A 27,389-nucleotide genomic window follows, 5' to 3' on the forward strand; every position below is an offset into this window, starting at 1 on the left:
AAGTGAGAGTGATGGTAATAGGGGAAGAAAACAAAAGACCACAACACAACACAGAAGGGTGACCGTTGGGAATGCGCTCAGCTTGGCCGTGGTTCTCCAGGGACCCAGTCCTGGCAGGACAGTGGAGGGCGGGCGGGGGGCGGGGGGGGGGGGCAGGTTATCCATCCTGGGGCCTTGCTGTTAAGGGAGGCGAGGAGCGGAGAAAGGACATAACTTTCACCTGCTTCACATTCATGTAACCTCTCCTTCTACAGTGAGAAGTGGAGCCTGGCTGTGGATCCCGGGCAGTGAGGGTGGTGGTGCGTCCAGATGGCGCAGGGAGAAGCAGAGCCCCTCGCTCCTGCCCTTCAGTGCCTGGTGCCACAGGCTGACTGTGGCCTTGGAGCACAGGAGGCCCCGTCTGTCTGGGCCCAGCTGGGCGTCCACTTGCCGTCTTCCAGGCCTAGACAGCTGCCCAGAAGGTGAACTTTGTCAAACTGTGAGTACAGGGCCGTCCTTTGGGAAGAACAAAACAACTTTCAAGTGATCTGTTCTTAGAAAAACTAGTTACATTTTCAGGTTTTAAAACACTGAAAACAAGTATAAATGATCTAAAGGGTGGTGAGGGGGAGTGGAGGGGGGCGGCTGGAGGGGAGCTGTGTGTGTGGAGCTCGCAGCAAGCTTGCCCTGGGCTTTAGGCAGCTCTTCAGGCTGCTCAGAGTGCACTCCTTCAATACAGCCCCTGGGAAAGGCAGCGACTTTAAGGGCAGGAAGCGAGGAGACACTTCATTCTGTCCGATGCTGGCAGGTACTAGACTTAGAGGGAAGGAGGAGGCCTGAAAAGTCTCCAGCAAAGAGAGTTTGGTGAACAGACACGGACTGTCTGTGGACATGGTTTTAATCCACGGCAGGTGTGTGCTGGGTGACAAGCCACAGCTGTGTGTGTGAGCGCCTCGGAGCAGGGCTCCAGAGTGGGGCGGTGACAGAGTGAAGGGGGCAGCAGGACCTCAGCGGCTCGGAGAGGCTGCTCTTGCTGGAGGAGACTGCGCCCGGGAAGTCTCTGAACCTCCCTTCCGCTGGCTCCTGGGCCCCGCCTGGCAGTGACACCCTGGCGGTGGCCTGCCGTGGCCTGCCGTGGCCTGGCTTGTGGAAGTCACCCTGTTTTTTCTCCCTACCTTCTGCTGTTTTGTGGCCCTAATGGGGTGACTTTGTCTTCCTCTCCACACTTGTGAACAAACGGGTGTTTCCTCTTGGTTGCAAATTGCAGGGTGCGATGCTATCTTATTTTTGTGTTAAAGTTTTTGCCAGGAAACTTCTAAGAATGGGCTCGAATCAGCAGGTACGTTATTTGGAAGATACTTTGATTTTCTTGGCCTGTAGCAATACTGATATCTGGGGGATATAGTGGTGTCAGTTTGAAATGGGTTTTAGCCAAGCTGATGTGGCTCAGTGGTTGAGCATCGACCTATGAGCCAGGAGGTCACTGGTTCAATTCCTGGTCAGCGCACATGCCTAGGTTGCAGGCTTGATCCCCAGTAGGAGGCGTACAGGAGGCAGCAAATCAATGGTTTTCTCTCATCATTGATGTTTCTATCTCTCCCTCTCTGAAATCAATAAAAATATATTTAAAAAAAGAAATGAGTTTTAAGAGGACTCTTCTGGCCACAAATGGACGTGATGGTGTCCCAGTGAGGCAGCGAAGGACAGGGGGCAGGAGGAGAGGAAAGGGAAGTACAGTGCCACCAGGGGCAGTGCCACCTGCAGTGCAGCCCAGAGACCTGCCCGCTGTGTGCGTTCAGGGAATAGCGAGATAAAACCACATAAGTGGGTCCTTGAGACCCCAGAAGGGGGACAATTCTCAAATCATAAAATTTTTAAAAGCTTGGCAAAAAAGATAAAAATAATTTTTAAGAGTAAAAAGCACTGACATTTGAGTATAACCCCGGGCGAGAGAGCAGCCCGCCCGCCATGCCGACTGCCAGCAAAGAAGCCAAAGGAATTCCAGCAGCAGGTGGAGGCCCGAGAACGGGTCTAGCGACGGGAGATGAGAGGAGGTGCCTGTCCCCAGCGTTGCTGACTTCAGGGCCTCAATATGCCCTGGCCTCTTTTAATTCTGTGTGTTGATTTCGTTTTATTCCAGCAAATAAAAAATATAAGAACATCATGGCTTCTTCCTAACTCACTTGGCTTTGAAATGTTCCGCCGACGGGGAGATCAGACACAGCCTGCGCCCCACAGAAATGCGTGGCTCCCGTGAGGGGCCCCCGACTGTCCTGAGGTTTTATTGACTTTATGTTTTAGCATTTTCTTGAATGCTGCCTGGGAGGTTCCTCCCCTGTGCCATGCTTGTCTTCTCTAAAGCGCTTTCACCTCCCTGAAGGCAGGCGCGTGCCCAGGGTTTGTGTCTTCTGTCTGTTGTGTCTGGCACAGTGCCAGGTGCTTTATAAGGTGCTTACTTAGTTATACGTAGTCAGTCTCATGCTTACGTGAGGGAAATGCTGAGAGGGGCTTAACCCTGAGACGGTTGTTTTGTTCCAGGATGGATGGTGGGGTTGAATTAGCCTCTTTGCTGACAGAGTGCTCCCCCACTGCTTGCTTCCCTACAGTCACAGAAGCTTCCAGAAGTCCTTCTAAGGCAGAGTGAGCGTGTAGTGTTACCAGACTGGACATGCAGGCCACAGCCCTGATACACATCTTCCCCCAGCACCAGGGATCCTTCCACATGTGTGCTGGGGGCTGAGCCTTCAGGTCAACCCTCCCGGGCCACGTCTGCCCTGGGGCTGCGTGGAGGGTTCAGTCGGGAGTGGAAGACAGTCTGGGAGAGTTACAGCTGGAGCCTCTGGAACCTGAAGGGTTACCTATGGAACAGCTAGGGCCTGGGAGGGTTACCTATGGGACAGCTGGGGCCTGGGAGGGTTACCTATGGGACAGCTGGGGCCTGGGAGGGTTACCTATGGGATAGCTGGGGCCTGGGAGGGTTACCTATGGGACAGCTGGGGCCTGGGAGGGTTACCTGTGGACCAGCTGGGGCCTGGGAGGGTTACCTATGGGACAGCTGGGGCCTGGGAGGGTTACCTATGGACCAGCTGGGGCCTGGGAGGGTTACCTATGGGACAGCTGGGGCCTGGGAGGGTTACCTATGGACCAGCTGGGGCCTGGGAGGGTTACCTATGGGACAGCTGGGGCCTGGGAGGGTTACCTATGGGACAGCTGGGGCCTGGGAGGGTTACCTATGGGACAGCTGGGGCCTGGGAGGGTTACCTATGGACCAGCTGGGGCCTGGGAGGGTTACCTATGGGACAGCTGGGGCCTGGGAGGGTTACCTATGGAACAGCTGGGGCCTCACCCATGGGCAGAAGCTAGAGGAGCCGGGCCTTTCTCCCCTGAACACCACAGTCCTGATTCCTGTAACATAACAGAGGCTGCGGGTACTGAGCAGATCTGTACATGATGAACCGCTTCCTACGAAAGTCTTCGTGACAAGGGCTGGTGTCGGGTCAGGCAGCGTCACGGCACAGCAGTGGGGACGCGTCGCCGGGCGGAGGTGGCAGCCTACATGTCGTAGAGCCGGAGCTGCTCCTGCACGTCGCCGTGGGACATCTCGCCGAATGTCTCCTTGTTGTCCTCCATGAGCTTGAAGATGGCCGCCAGCTGCTCTTTCTGAACTCTGCCGGGAGAAGGGACACAGGCGGGGAGAGCAGTGAGCCTCGGGGGCAGGGGAGCCCTCCGGGGGCAGGGAGTGCTGCGCGAGCATCCAGAACAGCAGAAAACTCAACTCCAACCAGCCACTCAGAACACAGGGCGGTGTGGTCTAGACTAGAGGACTCAGCTAGAGGGTTCTAAACACGACCTGAATCTTGGGGCTACCCTGGAGATTTGGGGACCCCCAAGTTATGGCTCGGGTTCTCGGTGCTTGATTTCCCCGGAACCGCCTTTTGCTGCTGACCACACATCTCAGTGAGGCGAGGAGGAAGAAGGTGGGTCCCATGAAGGGCTGGAGGTTCTGTGCAGAAATGTGTTAGAAGCAGCCTTTGTGTAGAGGAGCCAGAAGCGAGGAGAAAGCACATTGTGGGCTGGGGGAGTGGGGGAGCGTACAGATGTGTATGGCCAAGGGCGAGGGGTGGGGGTGGGGTTCCGCTGCTCAGAGGAAGGGGCGCCTCTCTGATTTGCATAGACACCTTATGGCCTGTGGGTCCCTGCCCCTCAGGTGTGGCTGGAGATGGGCTTTGTTTATGGCACTCAGGCTGCTATCTGCCCAGCGCAGCTGCAGACATGAAAGGGTGTGAGACTGCAGCGAAACCCAAGGAACAGTTTGGTTGTTTGTTCTGCCTGGTTTGCTGTGCTGTTGGCATGACCGGGTGCTGTGTGCTGGCACCGGCTCGCCGCTCTGGCTTCGGGCCTCTGTAATTCCTCCCTCCACACCACACCACCAGCTTGGCGTCGGTCCCCTTGAGAATGTCAGCCAAGTGTCAGGGTGGGACCGCAGCACCTCCCTGCAGCCGGGCTGCTGTCGCCACTGCAGGTCCGGCCGGGCACGGCTTGGGCACCGCCTCCAGCACCGTGGCCTGCAGGGCCGGCACCCCGTGCTGCTGGGCAGGGCTGCGACGGCTTGTCTTACACTTGTCCTAACACACCCCTTCTGCAAGGACCACGTCTCCCCACCCAGCAGTTCTGACCGGAGTGGCACCGGGAGGCTGGAGTACTGCAGTCCCCAGTGCCAGCCTCTGTGCCACCCGGGAAAGTAATTCCCAGTGTTTCCTGTGGAGGAGGGGGCTCTGCCAGGGGCCCTGCGCCCGCCGCCTGAAGAAAGGGTAGCACTGGGCGTTGGAAGGGTGTGTATGGAGCTCCTGGGATGGACTCATCAGATGTACGTGTGGGCACCCCCAGTGAACGCAAACGCGCCCGTGACACTTGCATCCTGTTAACAGGGTGAGTGCCAGGCATCAACATGAGAGAAAGCTCAAGTTTTAAGGGGTTCAGAGGAGATTATCTTTTAAAACAAGCAAACCTGAAAAAACACACAGTAATCAAGACCATCTACTCCGAGTTTATTGGACTGAACAGAGGCTGAAACGCAGGTCCGCGCCGTCAGCAGGACGTGAGGCCTGGTGCCCACGCAGACAGACGGAGGTAACTGACCTGGAGGGAGTCGCCTGCTTATTGTATCAGCAGCTCCCAGCCTGGACGAGGACACTGCTATGGCTGTGTGGGCCACGTGTGCCCATAAGAGGACATCTGTCCTCCCGTGGCTGTGTGTGGCTGTGGTCGCTGCCTGTCCTGCCCTCTGCCCTGAACCTAAAGCATCAGCCCGAGCAGAAGGGCCCTGGGAACGGGACGTGCCCGGGGGCCGACACTGGACATTTGCTTCCCAGCCTTCCATTAAATGGAAAAGGTTTTTCTATTAACTTATTGCTTTAAAAAAATGTTTTAACCTACACATCTAAAGACTGTAGACTAGTTTGGCCTGGTATAAATACTGTCACATATAAAACTCCAGGAAACCAACCTGGGACCAACCTGATTACCGGGTGAAGCTCTAACGCATCTCGGAAACTTTCTAGGAAAAGGCAAAATCGAGGAGAAATCTATTTGAAGCGAATACTTATTACTGCTTCAGCCAAAGCAAAGGAGGCGATGCGGCTGAGCTGGTAAGAACATCAGTGAAAAGGCCTCGAGCAACAAGAGGGCTGATGGAAGCCTCCTCAGAGGGAACAAGGGGGACGGTAAGCCAATAGCCAGCCCTTGCTTTGCTGCCTGGTCATCCATACAGCGTCTGTCACCCCCAGCGACTGCGCCAGACACGGAGAGCAAGAGGGAAGTGGCCCCAGGGCAGAGGAGGGCAGCGGGCCATCCCGACCCTGCTGGGAGCATGGCAGCTCGCCCTGTCCGTCCTCGGTCACACCCGAGAGGCCTGCAGGAAAACCACAGATTGTACAGGGATGGCCTTGTGACTGTCTCAGGGGTGCAGGTGTGTGGCGCAGGCAGGGCTGAGCGAAAAGCAAAATCAGTGTTTAGGGAGTGAGAACAACTCTTAAGCCCTTTAGCGTAACAAAGCAAGCCACCCAAGCCCGGAGGAGGCCTCACACCCCGAGCAAAGGCGGCCCAGGGTCTGCAGCCGGGGGAGGCCCCCTGAGGGTCTGGTCCCCGCGGGGCAGGCAAGATGCATTGGGAGCCACGGCCGCTCTCTGGGGTCATTTTCTCTCTCCAGCTTTTAAGCTGCCAAAGGAAAGGCCTTTAGGAGGGCGCTAAGGGCAGCTTCATTCTTCGGTTCTGTGAAGAGAAACGGAGAGAAGATCATTGATGTCACCCGTTGCATTGTCCGAGTGAATACCGTGGAGAGGAGGGGAGCGGGGTGCGGAAGGGTGTTTGGAATTACAGAGGCCGCTGGACGCTGGCTCCTCAGACAATGGAGGGCAGTTGACCGCTCCGCACCTTCAGCAAGATAGTCTGTTCCCCGGCCGGCGGGACCCTGCACGGATCCCAACAGCCCGCTGGCCCCCTAGCGAGTCTGCGAGGCCTTTGGTAGTTGAGGCAGGGAGGCAGGCCGGGCACCCGGCACTTTCGATCGTGGACTGTGGCTGCGCTGGGATGTCCTGCGATGCTGGATTGCTTCCTAGTCCCGCCGGCTGGGTGCTGTCCCCTCTGGGGACACTGGCAGCTTAGGACTCCTGCTCCCCCAGCTGAAGCCAACAGTGTGCCCCCTTTTCTAAATGACACAGGGAAACAGACACTGGGGGAAGGCCGGGATCTGATTTTTGTCCTCTGGCGCCCTCTTCAGGTCAGAGTCTGCAGTTTCTAGAAATTCACACCCATGGGCACGTCAGGCAGCAGAGACTAGAATATCTCACAGCTGGGCTCCTCCGCCTCCTCCCCCCGCCCATTGTGCTGCAAACTCTTCCACTGGAGTCGTGTCCATTCCAGCGCCACCCGGCCGTCCTGGGGACCTTCCGAATGGAGCAGCGCTGGGTTCCGGTCCTCAGCTATCAGCCAGCCTGGCCTACAGCCCAGGCCCACTTTTCCTCTGGCCCAGAGATGGGAAGAGCGGGTGGTATGCAAGGAAGGGAGTGGATGGTGGTGCTTCGTCTTTTTCCTGCCAATTTGGGAGCCAGCCAAGCCCACCAGCTTCCCTAGCTCTGGGGTGAGGGGGACGTCTTGCTGGGGCGCACAGTCACCAGCCTGCACACCCACCGTCCGGCCACACTTGGGGGGATGTGGCACCTCCCCGAGAAGCTGCGGTGGGAGCCAGCCAGGCAGCGGCAGGCCCCGGAGGACAGGGAGGAGGAGGAGGGCAGACAGAGACAAAGCAGGTCTTCTTAAGCAGCAGCTGCCTCTGGGTGTGCGAAACCTCACGAGTCCCGCCCCTGGGGCAGAGGAATCCCAAGGGAGGAGCAGGTCTGGGTCCCTTGCTTTCCGTCCTGCTTCCTAAGGGCCGTTCCCTGAAAACTTGTAAACTGAGGCTTCCAGGGCTTGCTAGGTCATGTGGCCACGAGCGAGTCCGGCTCTAGAGACTGTATGTTGGCCGAGTTGATAGCTTAAAGCCAGCGGGTTGCAGTATTTACTGTTCACTGGCCTGCAACTTGACTGGGACCCTGAGTGCCAGGGGAGGAGTTAGAGATGGGCAGAGTTCGGTCTTAGGAATTCGGCCAGCAAAGACGAGAGCATCTTTTCCCTGGCCGTGGTTCCAGTGGACCGACAATCACGTGCATGTATTGTTCATACCGAGGCTCCTGGGGCAGTTTTCTGGGCTCAGCTGGGGCCGGAGCTGCCTCACGCCCATCGGTTCAGTCCCCACCAGAACTATCTTGCTGTAGATGAAAAGCCAAAGCCAGGCGTGCCAGCCTCTGCAACCCAAGCATCGCCATGCCCGGAACAGAAGCAGGTGCAAGAGGGGTGGGCCCCCAGCGGCCCCACACGGGGCGCTGGAGCTGACCACATGCAGGGGCAGGAGGAGCAAGCAGACGCCACAGGCAGACTCATGGGACAGCCACAGGGAGCATGCTGGGCGGGCAGGGATGAAATGAGCATGAACTCCCCCCACCCTGGGAGGAACCCCGTTCAAGGACCACGAGGTCCACCTGACCCTCCTTCTCAACTCAGGCGGCCCCCGTGGTCACCCCACCCCACAGAGTACGAGGCGTGAGTCGGTGATCCAGAGACCACTGATCAGGGGGGAGACCCTCCTGGGCAACGCAGTCCGCTCGCTGCCTGAAAGTAATGGAGGGACCTCCCTCCCCTTCCCCAGGCCCCAGCTTGGGACCAGCGACAGTGCAGCCTGACACCTCCCCCCAGGCCTGGCCTGACGGTCCTTCCCACCTGCAGTGCACACGCCTGAGGTCAGGTCCTGCCACAGCCTCTGTCCGCGGGACCTTCGAGGGACCACAGGTGTGCCAGCCCCTCTCCCTAACCCACGTGGCCTCTGCTGCTTCTAGTAGCTCCGGCCCTGCAGGCAGAGGGCCCGGCCTCTCCACCGCCCCGACCTAGCGCCAACAGCTGTGGCCGCCAGCCTCTCTCTGGCCTTGAAAGCCTGCCTGTCCCGCGACCCCCCCTTCTCAGGAGGACCAAAGCCCTGCGGCCCCCACCAGAGGGCGCCAGCCCCCCCACCGGCTGGGCCAGGAGGCCCGTTCGCCGGAGAACGGAGAGCGGAGGCCTGGTGCCTAGCACGTGTTCCCTGGCGATGAAGGCGGCGGAGGAGGGGTTAGACCACTCGGTCATTTGGGGGACACATTAACAGATGAGGGCAGCACCCCTAGTCTAAGCAGTCAGTCTCCTTACCAAAAGGATTTGCAAGAATATTGTGGCTCAGGACCTAAGGAACTTGCTACAGGGAAGTGAGGTCAGAGGTCAGCTCAATCCTGAAATATAAAGCCAGCACACGGGTCACCAGAGGCCGCGTCCTCCCTCGTCCTTGTCCTTGTCCTCGCAGGGAGGGTGGAGGCTCCCAGGCCACCTTCCCCCTGGAGGGGCTCCTCCCCGCCAGGGACCGCCCAGAGGGGAAGTGGGGGTGCCCCGGGCGGAGGGGCTCTGACTTGGGTGGATGTGGGTGGCTGGTGAGAGTGATGAACGGTGAGTGCCCGCCGGGCCTCTCTGGGTGCCGGGGAGCGGGGTGATGGCCCAAGCCCCGCGGGTGCCGGTTAGACTCCTGCCAGACAAAGGACTCCAGGCCACAGGCTGGGCTCAGGGTCAGCCTGTCTCTCCTCAGCCTCCTGCAGGGCGGGCTGGACAGGAAAGGCCCTGGCAGGGACGCTGGGTGTGCGGTGGGGCCGTCGGGTCGGGTTGAGCTCAATTCTAAAAACGAGGAGCTGCGCCTGTGCGGCTGCCCCAGGCTCCCCGGAGCAGAACAGATGAACATGCCCGCGGGCGCTGGGCTCGGAGGAGGCTGGGCTGGGCAGCGGGCGCTGCCGAGTGATGAGCGGGAAGAATCCCGCTCTGCCCGGGTGATGGATGGGTTTTGTCATGAACTCTGCGGGTGAGTGAACAGCCGAATCTGCTCCAGGCCCTCCCCTGGCATCTCTTTTTCTTTTCTCTTTTCTGTTGGGGGAGGGTGGGTGCAGGAATGGGCTCAGCATCCTCCCCCCAGTGCCCCAAGGGGACTGTCTCTGGGGGCAGCCGAGCCCCTCACATGAGGAGAGAACCCCTCCCATGACCATGGTGCAGCGCACAGGGGCGGGCTCCTAGGAGAGGGTCCGGGTGAGACATGGCCGCCCCCCCGCCCCCCCCCAGCCCCAGATGCCAGGAGAGCTGAGCCCCAGGAGGGCCGCCTACCTCTGCTCCTCCTCCAGCTCCTCCTTGGTCATCATCCTCTTGTACTGGCTGCCCCGCAGCTTCCCGGGGCTGTACTTGAAGAAGGCCTCTCCTCCTGCAGGGGACAGAGGGTGAGTGCCAGAGCCCCCCCCCCCCCCCCGCCCCCTTCAAAAAGGGGCAGAGGCCCCTGCACACAGTGCAGCCTGGCCCCAAGAGGACCCGGCTCCCCCTCGCCTGCACTCAGGCCTCCCACACCCTCCACGACAGCCCACAGCCACGTAGGAGCTTTCAGGAGCGGGAAACGGGCACCTGGACAAAAACCAGACAGCCAGGTAGAAGGCCCCCCCTCCTCGAATAACATGGCTCCTCCCCGGACCAGGCTGAGCTGCTGTGAGGCCTCTCCCCTCCTCTGAGGCCCCCGCCCCATTACTGCTGGCTAATTACAGTCAGCGGAGGGAGCTCATCTCTGGGAAGCAGGCTGAGCTGAGGCGCTGGGCTCCCTGCTCTCCTTGGCCCCAGGTCCGGCACAGGGACCTCCGCCAAGGCCCTCCATCTAGGCTCCCGGACTTGGGGTCCATGCCCTGCATCCAGGGGTGTCATGTCGGCCAGGCTCATTGTCTCTGTGCCACAGCTGCTTTCAGAAGAACAAAAGGGCTCTAGCTGGTTTGGCCCAGTGGATCCTGAGGACTGAAGGGTTGTGGGTTCAATTCCCGGTCAGGGCACATGCCCAGGTTGCAGGAAGCAGCCAGTCAATGCCTCTCTCATCATTGATATATCTCTCTCGCTCTTGCTCTTGCTCTCGCTCTCCCTCTCCCTTTCCCTCCCCCTTCCCTTCCCCCTCTCCCTCTCCCTCTCCCTCTCTCTCCCTTCCTCTCTGAAATCAATCAAAATATATATATATACTAGAGGCCCGGTGCAGGGATTCATGCACCAGTGGGGTCCCTCGGCCTGGCCTGCAGGGATCAGGCCAGAACCGGCTCTCTGGTTCCAGATGTGTCACCTGAACCACAGCTGCCAAGTCACTGCAGCTCAGCAGCTCCTGTGTTGAGCTTCTGCCCCCTGGTGGTCAGTGCGCGTCACAGCTACCAGTCAGCGTGTCTGCCCCCTGGTGGTCATTCTGCATCATAGCTACTGGTTGGACGGTCAGACGGTCACTTAGGCTTTTATATATATACTAGAGGCCCGGTGCACAAAAATTTGTGTACTGGGGGGGGGGGTCCCCCAGCCCGGCCTGTGCCCTCTTGCAGTCTGGAACCCCTCGGGAGATAACGACCTGCTGGCTTAGGCCTGCTCTCGGGTGGCAGAGGGCAGGCCCAATCCCTAGGTGCAGCCCCTGGTCAGGCTCAGAGCAGGGCCGATTGGGGAGTTGGGGCACCGCCCCGTCATGCACAGAGCAGGGCGGATCGGGAGGTTGCGATGCCACCCTCAGTCACGCTCAGGGTAGGGCCGATTGGTGGGTTGGGGCACCGCCCCCTGTCACACTCAAGGCAGGGTCGATGGGGGGTTGGGGCACCGCCCCCTGTCACGCACAGAGCAGGGCCGATCAGGGGGTTGGGGCACTGCCCCCTGTCACCCACAGAGCAGGGCCAATCAGGGGTTCGGGCGCTGCCCCCTGTCACTCACAGAGCAGGGCCGATCAGGGGGTTGGGGTGCTGCCCCCTGTCACGCACAGAGCAGGGCCGATCAGGGGGTTGGGGAGCTCCCCCCTGTCACGCACAGAGCAAGGCCGATCAGGGGGTTGAGGAGCTCCGCCCTGTCACACACAGAGCAGGGCCGATCAGGGGGTTGAGGAGCTCCCCCCTGTCACTCACAGAGTAGGGCCGATAGGGGAGTTGGGGCACCGCCCCCTGTCACACACAGAGCAGGGCGGATCAGGGGGTTGGGGCGCTGCACCCTGTCACACTCAGGGCAGGGCCAATGGGGAGGTTATGGCTCTACCCTGTCACACACAGAGCAAGGCCCGTGGAGGGGGGTTGGGGCACCACCCTCTATCACCCACAGAGCAGGGCCGATCAGGGGGTTGGGGCACTGCCACTTTCACACTCAGGGCAGGGCCAATGGAGAGGTTATGGCTCTACCCTGTCACACACACAGCAGGGCCCGTGTGGGGGGGGCGGGTTGGGGCGCCGCACCCTGTCACACACAGAGCAGGGCCGATCAGGGGGTTGGTGCGCTTCACCCTGTCAAACACAGAGCCGCAGGGCAATCATGGGATTGGGGAGCTCCCCCCTATCAGGCACAGAGCAGGGCTGATCAGGGGGTTTGGGTGCTGCCCCCTGTCACGCTGATCCCGGTGCTGGGAGGCATATTACCCTTTTACTATATAGGATAGAGGCCTGGTGCACGGGTGGGGGCCGGCTGGTTTGCCCTGAAGGGTGTCCTGGATCAGGGTGGGGGTCCCCACTGGGGTGCCTGGCCAGTCTGGGTGAGGGGCTGAGGGCTGTTTTCCGGAAGCGGGTGACTGAAGCTCCCAACCACTCCTTTTTTTCTTTTCTTTTTTTTAAATCTGGGCCAGCTTTAGCTCTGAGGCCTAGCTGCTGAAAACATTGATACAATGTTGCGGTCCAGCTGGCTGAAGCCCGGCTAAATGAAAGCCGGTTTCTGGGGTTTTGTTTAGCTTCTTATTTGCAACATAGTACATAGTTGCTTAGAGTTGCAGCTGAGAGGCCGGCAGCGGCAGGCGGGGAACATTGGAGTTCGCCGTCACTGGAGCAAGCAAGCCTCCCTGTTCGCTTCAGTGCATGGCTGCCAGCCGTCATCTTGGCTGACAGTTAATTTGCATAAGGATATGCTGATTAGCCAATGGGAAGGGTAGCGGTCGTACGCTAATTACCATGAGTCCGGCTTCTGTTTGAGCAGTGCTCCCCCTTTGGGAGCACACTGACCACCAGGGGGCAGCTCCTGCATTGAGCATCTGCCCCCTGGTGGTCAGTGCGCATCATAGCGCCCGGTCGTTCTGCTGTTGGTTCAATTTGCACATTAGCCTTTTATTATATAGGATACTAGTAGCCCTGCGCACGAATCCGTGCGCCAGTAGCTTGCTGCCGCCTCCTGTAGCTCCCCCCACCCCCCCTCATTAGCTTGCTGCCCTGCCCCCTCCTGTAGCTCTCCACTGCCTGCTTGTAGCCAGTAGCTCACTGCCCCACCCTCCCGCTGATCGCTGATCTGGTCATGACTCGGTCAGTCGTTACACCAACGCGTAAGGACCATTTGCTCACTCCATCTTCATTACATAGGAGACATGTACGGAAGAACAAAAGGGCAGCTCTCCAGGCCTGAGGAGGGACTCCATGACATGGAGCAACGGCAGGTGCTGGACACTCATGCGGCACAGGCCGCGGGCTGCAGGGCAGAGGAGGAGGCGAGTGTCCAGGAGGAGGGAGCCCTGTTGGGGAACAGCGCCCTCATGGGTGGGGGGGCGCTTCAGCTCTCAGGCCTGTGCATGGCCTCTGGGCCTGGGGGACAAGGCTGAAAGGCTGGTCTTATCTAATTCCCAGGAGTGAGCACAGACTTGAGTGCTGAGTGCGGACGGCCAGCAAACCCCTCCCACACGCGTATTCCTTTCGGTTCTGTTCTGGCCGGCTCACACCCCCCCCCACCCCCCCCCACCCCCCGAGGTCGGCGCGGTCCGTGCCTCGTGGTCACACAGGCGCATGTGGGCCCGAGGGAGGAGAGGCTCGGCTCTCAGGCTCTCTCTGGGCCAAACCAGGAAGGTCTGGGTGCGAACTCAGAACCCAGTCCCCATGCTGTGGGGTCGCCCGCCTCTCACCAGCACCGCTTAGGAGGTGGGGCTCTAGGAGCTCCGCCCCCCCCCCCCCCCCACACACACACACACTGCCCGGGGCTGAGGCCTCTCCTTAGGGAGCAGTTACTGTTCTGCGTTCGTTCACCAGACAGAGAGACTGTCCTGGGTGCTGGGGCCAGGGCAGTGAGTAAAGCACAGCAAACAACGATAAGTAACTCAATGTCGAGTTTACAACTGGTCCTGAACGCTCTGCAGAAAAAGACAGCAGCGGAGCGGGAGCACGAGGGGGCAGGCTGCCTGGCATCTACCGGGAGGGGCAGGGAGGGGCAGGGAGGGGTAGGGAGGGGCAGGGAGGGCTTTAGAGAGTCCGCACAGCAAGGAGCCCTGAGATGGGGCGGGGCCTGGCTCTTCCTCCAGATGAGAGACAGGGCGATGACTTCCCTTCTAGGTGGGGTCCCCACCCCCATAGCCGGCCCTTCCCTCCAGGCTGAGCTCCTAAAGGCCCAGAAAGCTCACGGTGCAGGGTCTGGACGCAGGGCTCTGGGGCCCTGGGAACTCCGCTGCGTAATTTGGGGCCCCTGTGTGAGGGGCCTGAGTCTGTGGCACCAAGAAAGCGCGACCAGCCTGCCCCGGGCAGAACCCCCTGAGCTGCAGACTCCGAGCGAGCTGGCCGCCCGTGCTGCCTGTGGGCCTCAAAAAGAGGCGACAAAGAAGCCGGTTAACCTCCAGGCGAGGCCACTGCGCTGCTGTTCAGAGAAATAAAACAAAACGTGCTGCCAGCTGGGCGCTGCTCAGGGCTTCAGTTCATGGGGCAGATCTGATTAGGGTTGTTTTCCAGGCCACAGAGACTTGCAGAGGTTTTCACGTGATCACATGCATGTACCAAACTTCCAATGTTGCTGGATCAGGAGGGCTCCGTGCGACCGCCCCCCCCCCCCCCCGGAGGGGGACAGCCTTTTGCAGTCTCATGTGAACCCACGGAGTGCTTAGGGACACAGGTCAATCAGCCTGTGGACTGAGCTGCTCACGCTGGCCTGGGAGCCCATAACCTCTCCCAGGAGGTGGCCTGGGATGGGGGTGTCCAGGGCAGTGGTCAGACAAGGAGGGAGGGCACTTGTCCTGGCTGAGGGGCCCCCAGCAGCCTCAGCTTTGCTTCTGTGTCCCCAAGTCACCCACTCACGTGGCAGGATCAGACCCTGAGGCCACGGTCCCTGCGGACAATCTGGGAGAACTGACAGCTGCTCGGAGGGAGAGTCCCTCAAGGGGCTGATGTCCAACTCTCCCCCCCCCCCCCTGCCCCCAGCACCCTGCCCTTCCTCTTCCCCGGAGGCTGTGTTGACAGATGCAGACAGCCCAGCCCTGCTGGCCTCCAGGGGGAGGCTTCGCCCCCAGCCCAGCCCAGCCCAGCCCAGCCGGCCCACGCCAGCCTTGGTTCCTGCATTCCTGCAACCCTCTTCCGAGGCTCCTGCCAGCAGTCGACTTAAAGTCACAGCAACAGCCTTGCTTTTTAAAAATTACAAAATAGCCCTAGCCTGTTGGGCTTAGTGGCTAGAGCATCGGCCTGCAGACTGAAGGATCCCGGATTCAATTCCGGTCAAGGGCACGTGCCTCGGCTACAGGCTCGATCTGGTTGGGGGCGTGTGTGGGAGGCAACCAAGCGATGTGTCTCTGTCACATGGATGTGTCTCTGTCTCTGTCTCTCCCGGCCACTCTCTCTGGAAATCAATGGGAAATATCCTCTGTGAGGATTAACAAACATTACGAAATAGTTCAAACATACACAAAAGTCCTCCTTCTACCTGCCCTATAGGTTGAGCAAATGTTGACGTTTTGCTGTTTTTGCCTCAGCTTCTTTTTAAGAGAAGGAAACATGACGGATGCAGCGGTGGCAGCTCCACACCACGTTCGGTTCTGTCTGTCTGTCCAGGGCACTGGCCCCAGGGGCGCCCGGGAAACACACCGCCTTCCACTAGGTCACGTTTGCATTGGTTTCCTCCGTGTCCTGGTCACTCCCTTTCTCTCCTGGCGCCTGACCCTGATGGCCAGCAGGAGGCCTGGGAGCTGGAGCCGCTCAGGTCAGGCATCGCCTCCGTCCGGCAGGCGCATGGCAGCAGCCGAGAGTGGCTTTGGTCTCCATGAAACAGGGCGGCGGGGCTTGGAGAGAGTGAAGGGCATGGCCATGACCCCATGGCCGCGACCCCAGGCGGTGAGGGGCAGCTCAGGACACGAGGTCAGGGGCTCCATTTATCGGGGGGCGCCCTGTGTTGGGAGACAGCTCACAGTTTACAGGTAGAAAGGAGGTGGGCAGGGAGGTGGGTGCAGGGAGGTGGGGTGGAGGGAGCGGCTCTGAGCTGGACATCCTGGGGCCAACAGGACTCCATGTCTCAGCCCCCATCCCTCATCCTCTCTCCCCTCAGCCCGCCACTCCGACCCTCAGCTGGGATCCCAAGAGCCCACAGCGCAGCGGGCGTTCATGGCCAGAGCGAGAGCTGGACGGAGCCGGCCTCGGTGCCAGGTCCCACTCACCATCGTCTTCCTCAGGCTCTGCTGGGGGTGCTTCCTCCTCGCTGTCCTGCTCCTGCTCCTCTTCCTGCAAGACAAGGGGGGGGGGGTCAGTGCCGAGGAGGGGCAGTGCCCTCACCCCAGCTCTGGGGGTGCGGCTCAGAGGCGAGTGGACAAATATGGAAACGCCTGCAGGTGTAAGACGGCTGCCCACAGCGAGGAGGCAGCACCGGGACTCGAGGTCCGGAGGGGCTGTCCCGGAAGGGGGACGGGCGTGTCTGGTGGGAAGGGCCCGGCGGGGCCTCCAAGGGCCTCTCTCCGGCTCCAGCACCGGCTCTCGGGGCTTCCGTGAGGGCACCACCTCCTGGGCTCCGTATTCAGCGCCCTCAGCCTCCCCCACGCTTGGGCAGTTGGTCCCACCGCGTCCATGTCCAGTACACCCCCCGCCACCACCGAAACCGGACATCAGTGAGGGCGGGGCCTCCCCAGCGCTGGCCGGTGCTCACTCGGTCAACGCGGAGCCCAGAACCGGGGCTCAGGCCCCACTGAGTCAGAGAAGCCGCACCAGGGGGGAAGGTGGGCGATCGGGCTCAGGCTGGCGGGGCACCAGGGAGGAGAGAGGCGACTGCTTGCGGTGCTCTGGCGGCACGGCCAGTCAGTGGGTTAAGCTGGCCCCCCACGCACACCTCACCCCCACCCGCAACTCCTCCCCATTCCCGTCCTGCCTGGTCCCCGTCCCTCCCATTTCCCGTCTGTGGCAAAGGCTGCCCCGTCAGCATGCGCCTTCCCCACCCTCCTTTCTAAGCTTCAGTGTAGCTGGGGAGTTGACAGTTCTTTCCTTTGACCTCAGAAGAGATGGAGGGTCATCACGATGCAAGACTGAAACTCAATCGGTCCTGTTTCCAGGCAGCGGAAAGCCTGAGGCCCTTGCTGCCCGAGCCCCCGGCAGAGCGCTGTGCGTGGGCATCACCTCATACAGTTCACTCTACACGCCTCTGAGGTGGACGGTCACCCTCATCACCGGTCATTACTGCAGGGTCAGGACTACGGCCAGCCAGCGAGGCGTCGCCGTGAGGGTGTGTGTGTGGGGGTGAGGGTGGGTGGGTAATTTAGTGGAGTGTCCACAGCTCTTCAGTCATCAAGAGGAGTAAGCTCCTATTTTAATACAATTGTCTTGACGAGGAGGTATTCACGTTGGTGACCGTTTTGTGTTGTTTCTGGTGCTCCCTTAATGTTTTCATTTTCCCAAGGCAAGTGCCTCACTCATTTCATTCCACACTAATCCCCACCTTGTTCTCACCATCCCCGTTCCGTGGACCTGGGCCGTCCAGCCGACACCTCAGGTGGCTGCCGAGCGCTGGGTGTGTGCTTAGTCCTACTGAGTGTGCCCTGCCCTGAGTGTAAGGCACACGTGGGATTTTGAAGATTTGGGATAAGGTCTGTAAAATATCTGAATTTTTATAGGGATTACACATTGAAGCAATATTTTTGATATATTGAGTTCAATAAAAAATTTCACCGATTCTTCTTTATTTTCTATTTTAATGTGGCTACTAGAAAACTAGAAATTACATTGGGACTCACACATTTCTAGTGGACAGCACTGTTACAGACCGAAGCTCAGAGAGGCTAAGCAATTTGCCCAAGGCCGGGACTCAGGCAGTTTGTTAACCGCCTGGGACTTCGGGTTGTTAAACTGTACAGCGGGGACAATGGTAACACCTCTCTGATCGGTCCTCGGGGCGGTGCCCAGCATGTATTGGCCTCTCTTTGTGACAAGTGCCGTCTAGGGAACCTCACTTCCCATCTGTACAACAGAGCTAACGTCCATTCTGCGGTGTTGGGAAGGACCCCCCCCCCCCCCCCCCCCCGCTCCCATCCGGGGCACCCTGCTTCCCCTCCCTCTTTACCTGGCTTTCTTTCTCTCCCAGCTGTCAAGTCATTGTGGACACCCATGATCGTCACATGGCATAGACAGATACACAGATAGAGACACCTACATACAGACACATAGGTGTAGAGGTGCACTGACAACCATGCACACCTAGTAGCTAATGAGCTTCTGGGTCTGAGGGCAGAGATTTTGTTTGCTGCTCTACCCTCCGCAGCGAGGACAGTGTTCCGCACGTGCTTGGCACTTGATAGGTATCTGTTGAAGGAACGAATGAATGAGAGGAACATAGACTGTGCTTAGCCTGCACCTGACATGACCCTCCTGCAGGCATTCCCCTCCCGGGACCTCTGCCTGTGAAACCATCTGCGCTCGCTCCTGTCCTGGCTGGCATTGCGGCCATTTGGACAGGTGACCTCGTCTCTAACCTGGGTTGCGGCTGGGCGCGGAGCAAGATGGCTGCCACCACGGGGAGATTGCAGGTAGAGCCCATGTCTTTCTTTAAGAAACAAGTTATTCCCCCGAGGGGGTGCACCGCTCCCAGAGGCACTGCAATACCGAGTCGATGCGCGGAGTGGACGGAGCAAGCTCCTATTCCATCTCCCAGCTTCAAAAATCCATTTAATATATTGTCCTCGGATAGAGGACGTATCAGATATTAAACTGATAAGAACAGATACTACACTTGATCTTACCCAAAAGGCCGAGAAGCGATGCTGCCTGCCCTGCCCTGGCGGGCACCCTCCTCCCACCACCCACATTGCACTCACGGTGAGCCGGGTCGCCGGCAGTCGAGCCCTCACTTCCTTTGCTTCTTTGGCAGCACCATGGCACTCACCAGAGGGTAGACTCTTGTGCCGGCTTTTTAATTCTCTCTATATATTTTTTAAATATATTTTATTGATTTTTTACAGAGAGGAAGGGAGAGAGAGAGTTAGAAACATCGATGAGAGAGAAACATCGATCAGCTGCCTCCTGCACATCTCCTACTGGGGATGTGCCCGCAACCCAGGTACATGCCCTTGACCAGAATCGAACCTGGGACCTTTCAGTCCGCAGGCCGACGCTCTATCCACTGAGCCAAACCGGTTTCGGCTCTATATTTTTTTTTTTTTTTTTTTTTAAATATTTTTTATTGATTTTTTTACAGAGAGGAAGGGAGAGGGATAGAGAGCCAGAAACATCGATGAGAGAGAAACATCGACCAGCTGCCTCCTGCACACTCCCCACTGGGGATGTGCCCGCAACCAAGGCACATGCCCTTGACCGGAATCGAACCCGGGACCCCTCAGTCCGCAGGCCAACGCTCCATCCACTGAGCCAAACCGGTCTGGCCCGGCTCTATATTTTTAAAGAGAAATTTTATGTGTCCTGTGGCGTCGTCCTTTGCGGGAGGTGGGGCGCGGACTGGGGGGTGGGGAGGTGAGGGGGGAACGACGGTATTTCTAATTTGCATGCCCCACCCCTGGAGGCGTGGCTGCGGCGGGCGGACCCTCCCCTCGCCGCGGCTCTGAACGCGAGCTGGTGGTGCAGGCTCCGAGGAAGGACAGAGTCGGAGGGGATTCGCGCCGGCGGCCAGAGGCCTGCAGGAAGGGGCTGCTGGCAGAGGGTTTCCTGGAGACAGACAAGGCGCTGGGGCCGCCCAGGCTGTCTGTATTGTGGGCGACTTGGCCGCCCGCCCGGCGGAGAGCCGAGCTCCGAACCTGGCCTGACCCAGAAGGCGGACAAACCCCGGCCAGGCCTTCAGGGCTCCGGGTCTGGGGCCAGAGCCTGCAGCCTGGGCAGGAGCCCTGGGCGTCAGACAGGCGTCCGACTAAACAGAGCGAGCTGAGCGGGGACGCAGCGTTTGCACAAGCCTAAGAGCTAAGCACCTTCTCTCCCCGACCACACGCCGCCGGCGGCTGGGCGCAGACAGGGCTGGCTCTCCTAGCCGCGGCCCTGAGCACTGGTCGGTGCCCGGGGTCTCCACGAAAACGGCTCTGTGGCTGTGGGTCCCCAAAGGACTCAGCAAACCCACTTCTGGGGCTGCTCTGGACTAGAAAACCACCCTCCTGGGCTTCTGTGCAATGAGCGATTGTGCGCAACAACAAACAGCGACGCTCCTAACGGTGTATCCTAGAGTTAAATGTTACGGTTCAGGATGTTTGGTTAATATGTTTGCCAAAATAGTACCGGGTTACATATGTTACCGCGCATGTAGACCACTGCTAGAAGCCGGTCCATCCTTGCTGCTTAACACAGCTGCTGCAGGGAAGAAACATCTGCACAGCATATGTTCCAAGGGACCTGGCCTATATGGCAGAGTGTTCTTAATATGTTTGCTCCCCTTCTTGGCGCTGTGTGTTTTAGCCAAGGTCACCTCTCCGAGAAAGGTTGTTTCCCCAGGTGGGGATTTTTCCCTGAAGTTAGGGAGGGGATAAAACCCCTTAACTAAGTACCAGCCGGGTGGTTAATCACTTTAACTACGAACAATCACGCTTAAGCTACATAATCTTTACTCCCTGGAATGGAGATAAGAAACGCCCTAACCTTTGGAATAGAAATTGACAGGATTAAAATCCACTGGTATAAATACAGATGTAACAAGACAACCCAGGACAGAACTTGGCTGGAGATCCTGGACTGAATTTGGCTAGAGATCCTGGCCAGGCTGCTGATCAACTGAACGCTGTCTCCGTGTCCTTTCTTCTTCGCCGACTCCGTCCACACCTTTGGGGACCCCTGGACCTGCCGGGGTTGGACCCTAACAGACCACCCAACACCGAGTATTAAAAAGGAGGCAAGAGTGACGTCAGACGCAGCAAGGGCTTAGGACGCGAACGCTCCTCTTCCTTCCTCCTTCTCGACTCCATCTTGGCGGGAGACGGTCTCCCAGATCAAGGCTCACGTAGCCTCCCTGGAGGGCATCGCTCCGGAAGATCAGGTCGTGCTCCTGGCAGGCACACCCCTGGAGGATGAGGCTACCCTGGGCCAGTGCGGCGTGGAGGCGCTGTCCACTCTGGAAGTAGCCGCCCGCGTGCTTGGAGGTAAGTCCACGGTTCTCTGGCCCGTGCTGGGAAAGTGAGAGGTCAGACCCCCAAGGTGGCCAAACAGGAGAAAAAGAAGAAGAAGACTGGTGGGGCCAAGCGACGGAAGCAGTACAACCGGCGTTTTGTCAGTGGTGTGCCCGCCTTTGGCAGGAAGAGGGGCCCCGATGCCAACTCCTAAAGCCCTTTGTCGTCTGAGGCCAGCCCGGCCACAGGGCTCAGTGGTTGAGCTTTGACCTGTGAGCCAGGAGGTCACGGTTTGGTTGCCGGGTTGCAGGCTCGATCCCCAGTGTGGGCCGTGCAGGAGGCAGCCAATCAATGAGCCTCATCATTAGTGTTTCTCTCTCTCTCTCTTCCTCTCTGAAATCAATAAAAATAAATAAATAAATAAATAAATAAATAGGTGCATCCAAGGCTTAGTGTGATTTGAAACTTTAATAACTTCAGAAGCATAGATGCTACAAACATACCAGAAAATGACATCTGAAAGGTTAGTGATTGACATATTAGATGTATTGGTGTTTCTTATTCACTTTCGTACAAGGCCGCCACCCCTTAGTGCTGTGCGTGGCTTCCGTTGGCTTTCACACTTAGAAAACACGCTCGGGCTGAGGGTCGGTGACTGAGGGACTGCCCTTCCATTTCAGCCTCACGGGGTCTTGATGCACATGTGACAGAGTGGACACGGTGACCTCTAGGGAGGTCGGCCAGCTCTCCTCCCCCTGCCCACCCGGCCAGATGCCGGCCCACCCCAAGAATTAAAATGAAAAGCTTAGCATCCAAATGTCAGCCAGCCAAGTGTAAAACACATTAATAAGTAAATACTCCACTGATGTGTTTTGTAGGTATGTAGCATTTACACTTCTTAAGTGATTAAAATTTAAAACTGCACTTAGACTTTGAGGGCACCCCTATACCCCAGAATTAGATGAAAGACAAAGAGGGTGGAGTTAGTGGGAGAGTCCATAGAGCTTTGTAAAACTTCTGCTGAGGTTCTGTGACTTCACACATACAAATTAAAATCTGCGTTTCCTGTGAGACCCATGAGCTGTAGAAGACTAAATTGGCCGCTCGCTGTTTTCTGTCTGCAGGGAAGCCTCCTTCCTTCAGAAAACGCCCTTTGAAGCCCTCAGTCTCCTGGGAACTGCCAGGTGGGGCTCAGGCCCCACCCCCTCCACACACCTTCCCCTTGGGGACAGGGGGCCCCAGCAGAGGCCATTCCACCCTGGCTGTCCCTGCCTGTGAGCCACTCAACTCCAAGCTTCTGCCCCAGCAGCCAGAGTCCTGCCCACTGCACTGCCCACTCACACAGCACCCTGCAGGCCCAAAGCAGCTCCAGTTCTCCAGGGGGGGCACGGGGTGGGGGTGGTGCCTGTGTCAAAGTCCAGCCATGGCCCTGCTGTGCACCTGGTGCTCCAGGAAGGCACAATGGTTAGTTGGTTACTTAGTGGGGTGTTAGAGAACATCGTAATGGAGAGGGTTATATATAATTACATATTGTTGTTGTGATTAATCACTATGCTTTAATTATGTTCAATTTGTAACAATGAAATTGGGGGTCACCACAACATGAGGAACTGTATTAAAGGGTCGTGGCATTAGGAAGGTTGAGAACCACTGGGATAGAGTGTCAGCCTGCGGACCAAAGGGTCCCAGGTTCGATTCCAGTCCAGGGCACGTACCTCGGTTGCAGGCTCCTCCCTGGCCGAGCTGTGATTGGGGCTTGTGCTGGAGGCAACCTGAGCTGCCTCTTGCTGTGACACCCGCTCCCCCCCCCCCCCCCCAGTTAATCTGGGGTGAGTTTAGAGGCGCATCTCCACCAGGCAGGGAGGGGGGTGGGGGGAAGGGAGGGAAGGGGGAAGTGGGGCAAGTGAACTCACGCCTGTGGGAACACTTGTCCCTCCTGCCCCCATAGCAGCAAGGACAGGGGTCACAGGACGCTCTCAGGGGCCTGCGTGCACTGCCCAGCAGCCTGGGAGGGTCCAGGAGCCCCCACCCCCCTGGAGGCTTCCCCACGGGCACAAAGAGCAGAGGGCAGGCTGCCTCCTGGCTCCGGGCTCCACGCAGGGTGTGGCCTGACTGCCCCCTCCCTCCCGCTGGGTCTCTCAGGCCACCAGGCTGCTCATCTGCAGCAGAGGGAGCCTCGCCCGGCTGAGGGGGTGGGAGCCGGGGGGGGGTGGGGGGTGGGGGGGTGGGCAGGAGGTTGCAGAGAAAGGGCTGGCGCCAGGGGGCTGCTGGGAGGGCAGGCGGCAGAGGCTGCGGCCGGGTCGCTGCACACAGACCAACACATGAGCTCAGCCACCGCAGGCTCCTAACACCGGCTCCACGCGAGGGCGGGCAGCTCTGCATCCACACCTGCCACTGGAAGCCACTCGCGGTGACGAGGGACTTAGGTCTCCTGTCCTAAACTGGCCCCTCTCCGCTCGTCAGCTGTTCTCTGGGTCCAGCACCCTTGACCCTTCACTGTGACCCAGGAGGCTGCCCAGGGACACTCCCACCGGGTTCCTTTTCCCACACTGTTTGAAAAGCTCCAAACCTCCAGAAAAGCTGGAAGAATAATACAGTGACCACCACATCTTTCACCTGAATCGCCTCCTGTTCACATGTCAGCATCTTTGCGCTCCCCCCCCACCACACCCACACTTGTGTGTGTGTGACTGTGAATCACGACCTGTCGTGCCAACTGTCTCAGCACCGTCTTCCCAAGAACAAGGACATTTGTCGGCAGAGCCGCAGCGCCAGCGTCACATCCAGAAGCCGAGCGCTGAAACAACAAGATGACCTCATCACGTCCCATTACCTCCCACATGTCCTTCATCGCGCCCCACCCCCACCCCATCCAGCATCCCATCGGAGAGCCGCATTGCACTGGTCTGCCAGGTCTCTCTGGTGTCTCCTTTAAAACATTTAAAAAAAAAACACTGATTTGAGAGGGAGAGGGAGAGGGAGAAACATCGGTTGGTTGCCTCCTTCGGGGGCCGGATGGGGAATCGAACCCGCATCCCTTCAGTGCACGGGACGACACTCCAGCTGAGCCGCATGGCCAGGTCTCTGGTGTCTCCTTCCATCTAGAAGGGTCTCCCTGCCTGTTTTGTTGGTGATAGGACATGGCCAGCTGCCGGGTACGAAGTCCCTCCTCAGTCTGAGTGGAGCCAGGACCCACGGGCCACGATGCCTGAGCTCTGGCCCTGCCTGAAATGACACTTGACCCTTCACCCTTGACCACCGTCTGGGAAGCCTACGATACAGCCTCACCGGAACCCAACCTCATTAGGTCGGAAGCCGGGCAATCCTCAAATCCCGGCCCTCACATCAGCCCCCACAGCCCTGTTTCTGGCCTTAAAAGGGACCCGCTGGCTCTGGAGTTGTTCATGGTGAGGGTGGGGCGAGTCTGTGGTGCTTCCGCCCCCCGCTCCCCCACCCCCAGCACTGAGCCTGAGAAATGAGAAGAAAGCGGTCTGATCCTTTGCCTCTGCCGGCTGCCCTGCCCAGGCCTCCCTGCCCCCCCTCCCTGCCCTGGCCCGCTGACCCCCCTTTCCTCCGTCCATGCTCAGTGTCCCAGCCCACAGAGGGCCCGGGGCACCGCAGGGAACACTTCCCAGCGGCCTCCGCCCCCCCAGCCCAGTCAGAGGCTGCTGCTCAGGGCTCCAGATCCTCCTCAATAATCAGCTTTGTGAGAGGAGGAGCAGCTGCCTCGGCCTCCCGGCTGGCAGGGCAGGGAGCCGGCGGGGATTAGCAGGGATGTGGTTAATGGAAAAGCAGGGGGAGGGGAGAGACGAGTTAAGTGCTGCTCTGGGGCAGGGACTTCCCGCTCGTCCCCTCCTCCTCTCCCTGCTGCCCTTCACTTAGGGAGAGGCCAGAGGCCGGGCGGCTGGCTGGGGCCTCGCTGCTTCCCCAGACAGACCTCCCCATCCGCGCCGAGGGCCCAGGCAGCGGGATAACCAGGGGCAGAGCTGGGCCTGCTCTTGAAATGAGCGAGTCCCTTTCCAGACAATTTCTGAGCAGCTCCTTCCGGGGGAGACCCCACACTGGAGGCGGGGAGCTGGGGGACAGGCTAGCTGTGTGCCCCAGCACCTGGCCCCGGCCCTCACGCAGAGCCATGACTCCATGTTTGCCAGTTAGCGTTAAGGGGGGCTGGGCAACCCAGAAAGGCTGGGGACCTGAACCCAAAAGGAAGGGCACGACTCTGAGAGGACGCTGACCTCACACTAGTTCTCGGTCAGTGTGGAGGATCAGGACGGAGTCAGGCAGGCCTGGCGTCAGCTGCGCGAGCACGCGGGCTGCGCCTGCCCCGGGCGGAAAGGGCCCGGCCCGAAGCCACCCACCGGGACCTGCCTTCTCCCGAAGCGCAGTGTGGCTGGGGCTGCTTCGGGAACAGCGGGAGCCCCGCGTTAGGTACCATCTGCAGAGGCGGGGCCCAGAGGACCCACATAGGGGGGCGCCACTAGTGGGCATTTTAACCCTCAGCCCAGAGCTGCCACTGGGCGGTGTAGACGCAGGGGGAGGCTGGTTGGGAGCAAGGGCAGCCTGAGGCCGGCTCACCTCTCCGCTCCCCCGGGCTGGGTGCAGGCAGAAACCCCAAACGCGGGGCAAACCCCAGCTGCCCGCCATGGAAGGCCTGTTCCCTGCAGAGCACAGCTCCCATCACCAGAACCCCGTCCAGCCGGGACGCACACAGCAGCCTCCGCAGAATCCACTCTAGTGACATTGAGTCACTCGCTCGCTCCTCAAGCAAAGCACAGCTGGGAGAAGGTCGGGTGGTCAGAAAGCCTCTCCTCCCCGCTCCCCGCCCCCCATCCCCCAGGTTGTCTCCCGTGTAAAACAGTGTCCAGCGAACTTCAGAGCGGGCCCTGCGCGCATGCTGACAGCACCGAAGCCGCTGACTCTCGGTTTCTACCTCCGGGCCATCCTCCCGTCCAAGAACGGGAGCTGGAATGAGACCAGGGCATCTGATCAGACAGAGCCCCGCCTCGGAGCCAGCCTGGAGGGCCCAAGGGGCTGGAAGCCTGGGACGTGCCCGGGACGGGACGAAGGTTTCCAATCTCAAGAGGAGCTTGGGAAAGAGTATGGTGCTGGGGGCAAGGGCAGGCGCGACACCAGGCGCCTCTCCGCATGCCCGAGCCAGGCCAGGCGGGAGCTGTCTGGGCCGAGCTGGCAGGCAGGGCGGGCGGGCGCTCAGCTGGCCGCAGCTTGATCTTGCACGGGCGGCACGTCTGCTGCCCGGGAGCCGTGCCCAGGCGCAGGTGCAGTGTGACAGCGACAGCGAGGGCGGCCGCGATTGTCCGGGCTCGGCGCTCAGTCCCACCCCCTGCAGCGTGACATCACCCACCCCGGCCTCCGGAATGCACTGGCCTAAGAAGGAAAGGAAAGGCTCCAGTCCTTTCTTTCTCTCCGAGTGTCACGCTTTTCCATAAGCATCTCGTGCTCCTTGGAACAAACCACTTGCACGTGGATTTGGGCACCGCGGGCGGGAGGGGTCGGGGGTGGGGCGTGCGTCCCGGTAGTGGAGCCGAGCGGAGCGGCGACCGTGCGGGGAGCGGGGCTGGGGAGGCGGGAGGAGGAAAGCAGCCCGACAACAACACAACTCCGACGGGCTCGTCCCCGGGAGACACTTTCCCGGGGGATGTGAGTTCGCCGGGCGACCGCCTTTCCTGCCGCCCGCGGGCTCTGTCCTGCGGGGACCGCCCGTCCCGAGGCCGGGGGCGCGGTTCCTGGCTCCGCGTGGGCCGCAGGGGCCGAGGCGCCGGGAGGGACCGGACCGGATGGGGAGGGGCGCTTGGGGCCGGGCCGTACCTGCTTCTCCGCGGCGGCCTCTTCCTCTGCCGGCTCCGCGGGCTCCCCCGGCTCCTGGGGCGCGGCCGCGTTCTCCGTGGCTGCGGGGCCGGGCGGCGCCGAGGGTGCCCTGGCCGCGGTCGGGGGCGCGGGCTCCGGGGCCGCGCGGGCGGGGTCCGAGCTCGCGGCCGGTCGGCGCCGCAGCAGCAGCCAGGCCAGCAGCAGCGCCAGCGCCGTGGCCAGTGCGGGCAGCGCGGCCAGCAGCTCCGCCAGCGCCTCCATCGCCCGGCCGCCCGAGTGCGCGCCCGCCGGGACCCCGAGGAGGCTTCCCGCGCCCCGCCCCGGGGCGGAGCCCCGCCTCGGACCCGCCCCGACACCCCGCCCCCTGGGGCGACAGACCCGGGGGACCAGAGCCCAGACTCGTTGGGAAGCGCATCTGAGGCCGGAGGAGGGATGAGCCTTCCTTGCCCGGCGGGCCTGACGCTCTGAAAACCGGTTAATTACGGTCATCTTTGGCATCACTTTAGCCTCGTCCAGCGGTTCATCTCGAGGATTTGGAGATGTAAAAACCAGGGAGCCCATGGAAACTGGCCTGGCCTTCCTGTGGGACAGTGAGACCACAGCCACTTGCTGAGCTGGTGGACAGCGCTGCGTTCCTGGGGCGGCCTCACCCGCGTTCGCAGAGGCGTTTCCAGCTCCTGCCGGTGAATGCCCTCCCGGTGGCCCCCGCGCC

The 27,389-nt window shown here is 60.0% G+C and overlaps 1 protein-coding gene and 1 non-coding gene across 5 annotated transcripts; both read right to left on the reverse strand.

Annotated features, from left to right (window-relative positions):
* Window positions 1–1,869: 1,869 nt before the first annotated feature.
* MXRA7 (matrix remodeling associated 7) lies at window positions 1,870–26,961 on the reverse strand. 4 transcript variants are annotated; one of them, XR_011468514.1, is made up of 5 exons: window positions 26,678–26,961; window positions 15,992–16,055; window positions 9,742–9,835; window positions 3,024–3,646; window positions 1,870–2,992 (listed from the first exon to the last, which is right to left on the reverse strand). XR_011468514.1 is itself a non-coding variant. In XM_070395537.1 (5 exons), exons 1-4 carry the CDS (start codon window positions 26,936–26,938, stop codon window positions 8,798–8,800), a joined length of 453 nt encoding a protein of 150 aa, XP_070251638.1. In that variant the 5' UTR covers window positions 26,939–26,961; the 3' UTR covers window positions 5,007–6,249; window positions 8,752–8,797. The 4 variants fall into 4 exon arrangements, 3 of the variants coding, with proteins under 3 accessions (XP_070251636.1, XP_070251638.1, XP_070251639.1); XM_070395537.1 differs by lacking the exons at window positions 1,870–2,992; window positions 3,024–3,646 and adding exons at window positions 5,007–6,249; window positions 8,752–8,831; XM_070395535.1 differs by having other exon boundaries at window positions 1,870–3,646.
* On the reverse strand, window positions 18,383–18,573 carry LOC138995279 (U2 spliceosomal RNA). The gene has a single exon (XR_011468596.1). It is a non-coding gene; the product is annotated as a U2 spliceosomal RNA (small nuclear RNA).
* Window positions 26,962–27,389: the final 428 nt, after the last annotated feature.

This window comes from Myotis yumanensis, unplaced genomic scaffold, assembly GCF_028538775.1.
Source record: "Myotis yumanensis isolate MYYU_CA2020_CCGP unplaced genomic scaffold, mMyoYum1.0.hap1 SCAF_16, whole genome shotgun sequence".
NCBI classification, from domain to species: domain Eukaryota; kingdom Metazoa; phylum Chordata; class Mammalia; order Chiroptera; family Vespertilionidae; genus Myotis; species Myotis yumanensis.

Bases quoted from the DNA above. Each gene is read 5' to 3' on its own strand.
- MXRA7 (XM_070395535.1), bottom strand. From the start codon at position 26,938: ATGGAGGCGCTGGCGGAGCTGCTGGCCGCGCTGCCCGCACTGGCCACG. The intron at 16,056-26,677 runs GTACGGCCCGGC...CTTGTCTTGCAG, and splicing joins AGGCCGCCGCGGAGAAGCAG to GAAGAGGAGCAGGAGCAGGA. The intron at 9,836-15,991 runs GTGAGTGGGACC...TGTCCCCTGCAG, and splicing joins AGAGCCTGAGGAAGACGATG to GAGGAGAGGCCTTCTTCAAG.